At 46.1% G+C, this 10,811-nt stretch overlaps 1 protein-coding gene across 1 annotated transcript; it reads left to right on the top strand.

Annotated features, from left to right (window-relative positions):
• The first annotated feature begins 4,611 nt into the window (after positions 1–4,611).
• On the top strand, positions 4,612–8,156 carry LOC311439510 (uncharacterized protein). The gene is made up of 3 exons (XM_084525318.1): positions 4,612–5,240; positions 7,507–7,569; positions 7,978–8,156. The coding sequence occupies exons 1-3, from the start codon at positions 5,171–5,173 to the stop codon at positions 8,073–8,075; spliced, it is 231 nt and encodes a 76-aa protein (XP_084381444.1). The 5' UTR covers positions 4,612–5,170; the 3' UTR covers positions 8,076–8,156.
• Positions 8,157–10,811: the final 2,655 nt, after the last annotated feature.

Here is a 10,811-nt window from a genome sequence, read left to right on the forward strand (position 1 = left end):
TCACACCTGCTGGCCAAGAGCTGAGGGTGACAAGGGATTTTTGTAAGCTCTGATGTTTGCTGGTGCAGTCCTGGGACAGAGCAGCCCACTGTTGAACAGGAAGAGCACTGAGAATTGGCTGCAATCTGCTCAGGACTGCACAGACTGAAAAACCTTTAGAGGAACCTATACGTGATGCATCACCTGTGAGCAAACATAGTCCAGGGCTTTGCACTGAGTGTCCCAATGCAATGTCCACTGTCATTTAAAGCTCTAAAAGCCTAAATATTTACCCAAGTGCAAGCTCACAGAAAAAGAGCAACACTGTTGCACTGTCAGTTACCAGGTGACACTCAATAGTACTTAATTATTTAGTACTTTCCATGGTTACTTCCTTCATGGTGAAATCTTCAGAAAATGAGCACTTAGGCTGGAATTTCACAGCTTGGTGTTGCGTTTGTGGGTAATAGTAGGCCACGCACTGGTCTTCACTACACTTTATTTTCTGCAAAGCATTTCTTAGTTCATATTACCAAAAAGATTGGCAGTGTGTGTTTGTTCTGGTTTTCCCAGTAAAACCACTTATTGTCTTAAACAATTGATACTGTTCGTGGTGCTCTGTGCTCCTGGTACAGGCCAGACACTCAGCATGCAGGTTGCATGTTGCCTCGCTGCAGCCACAGAGGGGACTGCCAGGCGGGGGGCACACTAGAGGCCAGCCCCCTCCTCCACTGAGCAGAAATGCCAGTGTCTGTCTGGCTAAGGAGCACCAGGAGGCAACTCCCAGCACTCAGCGCCAGGAGCAGGGACGTGACACGAAGCCCTTGCTGCTTCAGCACTGATCCCAGGAGCCTGAGCAGAGTTTGTCACAGCTCCTTTGTCCTGAGGGCAGATGCTGTTGCACAGGCACCCGTGAGGCTGAGTCACTTACTGGCAAGTATTTATAGGGCTAAACTTTAGAGCTTTGCTTCACAAATTAGATCACCACCTTGTTCACAGTGCTCTTTGGCCTTGAAGTATTTGGGGCTCATCCTTCCCTTGTGTACCACACAGGCAGCCAGCTCCCAACCGAGTGCTGTGTATTCCTATCTAAAACAAAAGGCTCTGGATAGTGCATCAAAGCAAAACGAGAGCCTTACAGCTCCTACCAGCTCATGTGCCACGAGCCACAGGGACACGTGGAGTTATCTAACACCTGAGCTTCCACCAGCTGTGTTCTCAGATTCCCTAAAATTTGTTCCTGGGTGTGCCCCTAGCTGGCTGAGCCTCGAGGTCTGATCAAAGCAGATTCACCCCCAGCCTGGCCCCACCTGCACAGGTGAATGCTGCCAGCAAATAAATACCTTTGGGCTATCAAGGAACAGAGTTTTATGAACTCCTTGTACCCATTTCAGCTTTGGCTGCAGCAGTCCATTCACTAGGGCTGTTTCCCTGATTGCCATCGGCAGCAGCAGTAGGGACAACTCAGCCTGTAATCCTAAAGGATGAAATACCAGAACTGAGTCTACCGTCTCAGCTGCTCCTAATAACTTTTCCCAAACTCATTTTTATTTAGTAAAGATGTACAAAATCCAGAGAGTCTTCTCTAAAACAGAAACAAACGTATATTTTCAGTTTTCCAGACGTTTTTCCGTTCTTGTCGAGCAGCTCGCGCGTCCCCCAGGCGCTGGTCTTTCCCTGCTGTTTCCGTCTCTGGCCACGGTGTGGGGCAGGAGGCCACGGCTGCCACCCGGGGCCACGCAGTCGGTTTCACGCCCGACCTCACTCCCCCGGCGGATTGCAGCCTGCACCGAGCCCTGTGGCTGCAGCACCTTGTCCTGCTGCTGGCTGGGGAAAGCCCCTCAGCCTTTGGGCATGCAGGGGCCACAGAGGCAATGCCTCTAGCTTCCCTTTTGATAGGAAATGTCAAAATATTCAGATAGCAAATTGCCAGGAATTTCAGGCAAGCAATTCCTGTTCATAAGTAGCTACTTCTTCCCATTTAAAAGTAGTTTGAACATATACCTTTTCCCTTTTTGAACAACTTGCAGATCTGCCCCAGCGAGAACCACCTCCCTTAAGCATTTCTAGCACTCAGGGTTACTTCTAGGAGCTGGGCCAGCAGAGTGTGTGTTAAACCTAAGTGGCAGAGAACACAAGCACTGTGCAGCAGGCTGGCTTGCATGCCCAGGGAGGCATGCAGTGTTAAACATTAACTGAGCCCTGGCTAGGGGAAGCCACGGATGCCTCTCCTGCTGGGCTCAGCATAGCCAGCCCCATAGCTGGCCACCAGAATGGCACCCTGTCTCAGTTTCCCCCGGTTCCTGCTCTCTTGCCTGCTTGCTTTAGCTTCTGCCTATGTCACGTGCCCAACCCAGGGCACATGGGTTTATGGAATACAGCCTCTGTCCTGCAGGACGCACCCTCCCAAATCAGCATCTGTGCCGTCAGCATGGCACCTGCTGCACTCCTGGCCCCGCAGCCCTCCTGGCCCTCCACAGGCAGCCGCTGCCCCAGGCCCTGGGACAGGGACAGGGACAGGATGGGGATGGTTGGGGTACGGGTGGCTGCTGGTGAAGCTGCCGTGGAGGCTGCTTTGTACTGTGCTGTTGTGTCGTGACCAGAAGTGCCAGTGCAAACAGCAGGAGCAGCACCAAGCCGTGGCAATAGCAATGGAGATTTGGGGGATTCTGGCAAGCTTGGATGTTCTGCAGCCTGTTCTCTCTTGTCCAAGCAACCATAAGTGCTGGACTGCAGATGTTAGAGGGGCCATCCTGGCCTGCTCCCTCAGGCCTCCATGTATGAACAGATCTGCCTATGAACTTGTCAAACCTCCCTTGGCATTGCCAACGCTGTCTGCTCCCAGAATCCCAGGTAGCAGCAGGTTCACTGGCAGTTGCCACTTGTGGAGGATGATCTTCTCTTCAGAGCTATCTCTTACCACTTACAACAATTGCCCCCTCACCCTGGCCAGGTTTGGCAAATAATGGCCCTGCTGTGGCAGGGCAGGGCACAGAACCTTCCTGAAACTGCCTCCCCCTGCCCCAGCTGAGGCCACAAAATAGCTGCTGGGGGGCCTGGCTGCAGGTGTGATGGGAAGATACAGCAGGAAGGTAGGAGTGCGAGGTGATTCCGCGATCTGGGGGAGAAGGGGGTGATGTGTGGTGGCAGTGGCTACCTGTCATAGAGGGTGTAGATGTCCTACAGCCTAGGCTGGTGATGAAAGGTTCTGGATTTTTTTTTCTTGCACGTACTGTCTGTCAGTATTTGCCCATGGTGGTTGACTGAGCTTGGCGCAAGTACCTGCTTGTGCCTTGGCGTCTTCAGACTGTGCCTTTGGTGCTGAAGAGAGGTGTTTTTGGTGCCTCTGACTAAGGCAAACCGTTGTTTTGTGAAATGTGCAAGCCTGTGGCTGATTTGTAAGGCTTGTTGCCCTCATGACTCTCGTACTGTGAATAACTGGAGCAGTAACAGTACAAGACTAGGAAGTTGCTGTTTCCTGAAAATGGATCTAGGTGTGGATAACTGAGGATGTTGTAGAGAACAATAGGTGAATTTTTTACTGCTCTGATGTTGTGCAATGGTTTTCCACAGGTCAAATGCTGTTCTGGGTTGTCAGAAATATTTCAGGGTTTTGCTACATTGTATGTTCTTTCCTATCTTCTGTCAAGTTCTCTTAACTTCAGGGAAAACTTTAAATGTTTGTCATGCTATTGTTGTTGTTTTTAAGTATATTTTGGTAAAAATTGTTTTCATATATGCTGTCAGAAGATAATATGATGTAGATGTGTCCCTCTCCATGCTCAGAAATCCCTCTGTATCCTATACAATTGAGTGCAATGGCCTACTCTACGTCAGTGAGGAACTGCAACAGTAAAATGTCTCTTTACTATGTAAACTGCAATGGTAAAACTGGAACTGCAATGGTAAAATGTCTTTACAATTCGCACACAGGTGGACAAATTGTAGAGGAGCTGTTCATGAAGCTAAATGGGGTAGAGAGAGGTACTCATAGAGCCTGCTGTGAGCAGACCAGGCTGCCCAGTCAGCATCTTGTTTTATGGTACATTACATTTCTATCTACTTTTGCAACAATTGTTTGACGAACAGAGTGAGAGATGCTTATACGTAGTGTGGAAGGGTGCAAAAAGCAACTCTACTAGAAAGCAGATGATCTCAGCAAAATACAGGCCTGGTCACCATGGGTATGAATAGCCGGGTAGCGCACAGGAGCTCTCTTGGAGAAAATGGAGTGGGGATGAGTTGCCCTGACGCTTTCTGCCTCTTCCTTTCCCTGTCACAACTATACTCCCTAGCACAGGGATATCCAGAGGCAGGGCTGCATCCTGCTCCTCTGGTACAGCGTGAGCAGGACATACTTGGCAGCCTCCAGCACAGCGATGGCCTGCTGCCACATCCTGTCCTACCCAGCAGGGTGGGAGCACCATGGGCTTGCAGTGTTTTGCTATTGGAAAAACCTGTCTGTAACTGTTCCTTGAGCCAGACCCTGCAAGCGTGCACTGTGGGGAAGGAGGAAGGGCACCAGCCTTCCATTTTCAGCTTCCCCAGCCGGGTATTGGAAATGGAGAGTTAAAATGTTATGACACACCATGAAATTATTAGGCTTGTCTAACACAACAAAGATTTCATCACATACTTTTTTAAAAAAGCAATGTTAGCTCCGCCTGTTTCTTTTTTTAACTCTGCGTTTTAAGTCTTGACTGGAGGGGGAAAAAGTCGGCAAGAATCCTCTGAAACTGGATACTTTTCTATGTAAGGCTTTGAAATATCAGAGCTGGTTTAGGCAATTCTTCAGCTGAGGATTTTGGATGTTTTTCTGCCCCCAGCAGCCTCCTGGGATGGTTTCATAAGGACAGCTGTGGAATGCGCTCTGTTTACCAACTTATTGCCATGGAAAAACAAAGCTTTTATTCCTGGGCTATGGAAAACTTCTGCCGATTAATCCACACCCCCTCTCTGGGGAGGAAAGCACAACAAACAGCAATGTCTGTTCACCCTTTTATGCATCGTATATTAATCACCTAACAAGGGCTCACAGCTATCCCGTGCTCCAGCCTGCATTTGCCCTCTAACTACTGGGAGGAGTTCTGCTTTGTCTATAAAAAGCTGCACTATGCTGAACACTGTAACAGAACCAAACTTAGGGACCTGATCACCCATCCTCTGTGGAGAGAGCAGACTGAAAACAGCCATGTTTGGGATTGGGAAGAAGCTCGCTGAGGAAGCAACACAACAAGCTGAAAGTGCTGCACAGGTGGCAGGTAAATGCAAACCACTATTTCCCTCTGCTTGTACCTCTTTTTAGGTGTTCAAGTATGTTCCCTGCTTGCACCCCAGTGGGCTTTCTGTCCTGTAGCATGGAGCAAATGTCTCATGTGTGAACTTGGCTTTATAGATGCTCTCCTCAGGGCTGTGGTTGGTATGTCTCCAAAACCCTTTGGTACTACAGTAAGTGAGGGACCAGTATGAACTACTGATTTCTACATACTTCTGCTCACTTTTAACAAGTGGGTGTCTAGATGATGTCCTGAAGAGATGAGAGGACGGTAGAAAGCAGATAGAGGAGGTGAGATGACTTAGGCTTTTTTTTTTTTTTAACTATGAACAGCCATGATAAATACCAGTTTTGAAGTAGTGTAATGGATTAGCTTCCTGAGGCGCTGAGGTCTTTATCTGTTCCAGCCCAGCTGATGTTGTAGCTACTCATGCCACTAAAAGCCTTGGTGTAGTCACTGGGGCTTGGGCACCTGAGGCTTGCTGCTGTGACACACTTCCAGCATTTGCCCAGAATTAAGTAGCGTGCCACTGAGGTGAGCCACTGCTGGTGAAGCCAAGCAGGCACTGTAGTGATGCAATTCCTGAGGTGTTAGTGCTTCATATAACGTGAATGGTTGAGATTACCTAACGTCACGGAAAGTGAGTCTTGAAACTGGATACTGTGACCTCAAATGCAGTCGAAATAGGAAATAATATTAAAAAAGAATCTCTTCATGGGCAGATCGCCAGGCAGTGCTCAGTGAGGCAAGTGTTAAGCCTGCTACTAATTTACCATCTATTCCTGGGTCAGCTTGCTAGGAGATGAGAGCCCTAACCTCACACCCACTACCCCCTATTCCTAAGAATTTGAGTTGATTCTTAAACCAACTATGTTTATGCTGAACCATGAAATAAAAACACCAGGAATTGAACAGAACTTTTTGTTTTTGAATGAAGATTCCCTCTTGCTTTTGCTATACAGTGGCCCTAGGTGTTTTTTTTTGTTTGTTTGTTTTGTTTTGTTTTGTTTTGTTTTTGTGGAGGGTTTTTAATATTAATGCTCTGTTCCTTAATATTAGAGGAACATTACTGTTTTTTTTTGTTTGTTTTGTTTGTTTTTTTCTGCTAGAAGACTGACACGGAAGTCTTAAACGTGGCATTTGTCCATTTTAGCATGTCACTTTCCCCTTTTGCTCAAAGTGCTTGATGCTGAACCAGCTCTTTGGATACCAGCAGACACCTTGGCCTGAACCCCATGCGCATCTTTCCAGCATGCCCCATGTTGCAGTCCAGCTTCTCTTCCAGATGGAGCTGGAGCAACAACAGGAGCTTCCAGGCACTGGCCTGACTCTGGCCACTTCCATGCGCTGCTGCATGCCTTGCTGAGAGGCAGTAAATAAACAGCACGTGGTGCTCAACTTGTGCTGTGTCACTGCCAGTGCCGCACCCAGTCTCGGAAGTATTATCAGTGGAGGTACCCTCCAAATCCCCATTAAATGAAAACAAAAGGGGGAAGGAGGTTGTTTGTGCCATTTCTTTCAAAGCACAACAAGACTGTCCAACTGGTGGTTCTGCAGCTATTAATTAAATTATCTTTGAAATATTTGAGTGGTGCCTGCGTGTACCCTGAGGGCTTAGTCCCCTGAGCCATTGCTAAGTTTGGAGTGGAACAACTGGTCTTTGCAAGCATCTGAAATTGGCACCTGCTCCAGAGCTCCTACAGGGAGCCATGAACTTGGATGTGACCTGGGATTGGTACAGAAAGCATTTTCCTTAGCCTTGATCAGCCTGCATCATCCACCAGTTAGTAAGCTGCATCAAAAGACGATGCATGGTGATAATTAGCATAGCTTTTAAGCAGTAAAAGCTCATAGAAACTGAGGTTGAAATAGGCTGCTGGTTTATGAGATAGCATTAATGCAACAGCTACTGCTGGAAAGCCATTCAGTCCAAGCCTGGAGGAGTTCTTAGGTGGGTGGGGGGTGTCTAAAGCTTCAGTGCTGTCCTCTCACCCAAGCAATAGCCCCTCACAGCGTTCTTGCATCCTCTTCTCTTTCTGGCTCACTCAGCCTGTCCTGCAGTGGCTGCTGGGCAGAGCAGATCAATGCCTTTAGAAGGCAGCATTTGGAGCTAACGTCAATAAAACATACAGGCTGAACTGAAGGCTGTTTACACCCCCCCTTTTTTTTAGGCAACCCTTCAAAGTTGTCATTACTGAATTTTGGAGAAAGATAGACTGCTTAATTTATGCTTACGTTTTCTTAATTCCAGTTAACACAGTGGGTCAGACTGTGCAGCAAGCAGTGGATCAGGCTAAGGATGCTGGTCAGAAAGGTACAATACTGTTTCTACTTCTTTAAATGCCATTCCAGTGAAATCCCAGATAGATCCCGCACCCCTCATCTTGTGAGAGGCTCCTGGATGCATTGGTGCCCTCAGTGACTGCAGCAGCAGGGAAGAGTACTTTCCCAGTACTCTCCACCCAGACTACAGCACTTCAGTGTTGATGTGGGGGCTCTGGGGATACAGCTAGTAGGGCTGTGCTGTGGTCCTAGAGCTGACCAGCCAAAAGCAACAAGGCCACATCAGCCACTTTGCCTGCCTGGGCAGAACTGTACCACAACCAGACTCCTTCAGTGACTCCTATTATCCCCTCTAGACTCCCCTCCCACCCACACCTGGTGAGAAAGAGCAACTATTGCAGGAATTCTACAGTTTATCTTTGTTTTTCTGTTTTAAAAGCTCTTGATGAAGTCTACAAAGTTGCTGAAACTGGAGAAAAAGCTGTAAAAAACGTAGCAAATCAAGCAACTTCCTGGGGCAAAAGCTTTGGACAATGAGGATAATAATGTAACACCACTGAACTTTTTGTAAAATTTCTACTGCATGTACTCTTAAATAAATAAAACCCCTATAATCTACATGGTTTGCGTGCATTCTTTGGGATTACTTTGATTACACACATTGAATCGTAGTCATTGGTGTAGAAAGACTGGATTACTGCACAGAGCAGACTGCTGAAGTGGTGCTATGCTGTTAATCCAGCCAAGCACCATATCTTTGTGTGAGCTACAGGATAGTTTTGAGTGGACACAACACAAGCCAAGGACTTGCAATTTGGGGTCCTCTCCCGTTTAGTCACTGAGCTAAAATTATGGCCCCATCAGAGCAAGTCTCAGAAGCTGAGCACATAAACACCCATTTCAAGAAAAGGTATGTACCTATTCTGTGACTGCTCTCACTTCTGATCTTATCTGTAAAATGGTGATTAGGAATTGTGCAAATAAAGGCTGAAGCGTGTTTAAGGTGTACAGAACAACCATAAAACAGTGCCACGACACTTGAACCAATGCTAACAGCAAAAACTGCTGGCCAAGCACTTAACTCACCGCTGAACTGCTTAATGGTGCCTGGGCTGGATTGTCAGTGCAACTTCAACAGCTCTCCACAGCAAAGTGTTGATCTGTAATGCAGTGCACAGTACAACAAAGGAGGCATCATTTGCATGGTTCCCATCAAATGCAGACAGACAGTAATGAAACATGAGCCAGAAGAACCAAGAACAAGTGGGCTGAAACAAAGTCACCACCCTGCATGTGTATGAACTTCAAGAGCAATGAGAAAAGAACTGATTTGCTACTTCGATGAGGAAATGGATACTACAAACTTGCTACTTTTTAATGGTATAATTTAGAAATCATTTAGCATCACAGTGAGAATTATCATGGTTCCAGCACTTTCTCCTGATGGTAACAGGAGCCTTCATTGAAAACTGATGTAGTACTCATTTCTCTGCTGGGATGAGAAATGATTGGCATACAAAATAGCCAGTAAAACAGATTTTTTCATATTTTGTAGCTTGCAGGATGCAGGTAACTGAAAACTGTAGTTGTCTTTATTGGGACTCAGCTACAACTATCCCCGTAGCACTTGCTCTAGCTAGTAGGCATGTTTCACAACCATTTCAAATCTGTGCTCAAATCAGACGTGAAGCATTGACTGGCTCCCTACCAAGCATACTGGCAAATTTCTTGGTGAAGCGTGTAGTGGCGCGTCAGTGAACGCAAGCAGTGACAGTGATGCTAGCTGGAGGCAAAATGTGTGTGGCAAGTGTCTGTGCAAGGAGGGGAGTTCTTCATAAAGTTTGATCTCAGACTGAATTTGTGTTATAGTTATTGCAATAAAACATTATGGTTATATTTATAATCTATGTCCTAGGGCATGACTGCTTTTTTCACCTGTGGCTACAAAAAGGCTAGGGTTGCTCACAGCAAATGTGTGAAGTTTTACTACTTTTTTTGTGCGTTCCTGTTGCCTGGTTGAGAGAGAGGGAGGTGCTAAAAAATGTGATAAGGAACATTTTTTTTCCTTAACTATGTAATGACAATGGAATTAAGCTCCATGTTGCACTTATACTCAGTACTAGTGCACCTTTTAATGTAGGACATCACTTCAGTGAAGGACATCAATCACCAGAAGTCTGGATTCACCAATACAACTTGGTTCTTGCATTTAGCTACAGGCAAAGGGCAAATCTTCAGATCTGCTTTAATCTGAAGTCAAACCCCAAAGGTCAGTCTTATCAAGAATCCAGTCTCTGTCAGAAGGTACCCCAAGTTCTCCTTATGCTGAAAGTTGTGCCTCACAGGTCTCCACAGTGACACTGTTAACAAAAGGTCAGTGCAGCCAAATCGGCTGAGGGAGAAATTCAGTCAATTTTAAAGGCTTCTCTCTGGTAAAGGCTCATCTCTAGGTTTGGAGAAATCATGGCTGGTGGTAGGTCTGATTTCTTTGAGGATATCTTAGAGAAGCTCCTGGGAAATCACATACAAATGGGTGGGTATTACAAGACTGTAAGATGCTAATGAACTGGGGGATTTAAAGCTAGGCACTGCACAGCTATTACCTTTTTTTCTCTTCAGCCAGGACAGAAGGTAGAAAATTCCCCAGTTAGCTACCTGTGCTGGCTTCCTATGTGCTCCAGTACTGAAAGGGTCCCACTCTTCCTGTTTGCACAGCCAGATAGAAGTAGTGAGAGAGTAGTTTACTAGAGGGAAGGAGAGGGGGATGGGGGGGAGAAAACAGACAATTAGCCAAGTTTCTTTACTGCTACTGCACTCTGCTTTCACTAACCATGTCATCAGATAGTGTATAACAGCTTTTAAGATTAATTTTCAATAATACAGTTTGTGAATTTTTGTTCTCCAAGTTTTAGCCGAAGTAGACCGCAAGTTGCCAGAGGCATGCAGTCTTAGTTTTGTGTAATTATCTAGCATCTGCACCTGAAAATACGATCCAAGATACAGATCTTGCATTTAGAGATCTATCCCTTGATCACAGTATTTATGTCGTGCTCACAGCTTTTTTTTTATATAAATGTCAGGGTATTTATGCTGCATTTAGGTGATTTAAAGCACTTTTATAACCCTGGCTATTAGTATTTGTGATGGAGTAAGCTATTGGATAAATGTATCCTATAGCTCCAAGATAACTATGAGAGTAGTTCCCACTGCTAGAGCAGTTCTCTATACAAATTTACAGGAACATGTTAAAGACCTGAAACTATTTAAGCCATA

Source organism: Aythya ferina, assembly GCF_964211825.1.
Source record: "Aythya ferina genome assembly, chromosome: 7".
NCBI classification, from domain to species: Eukaryota; Metazoa; Chordata; class Aves; order Anseriformes; family Anatidae; genus Aythya; species Aythya ferina.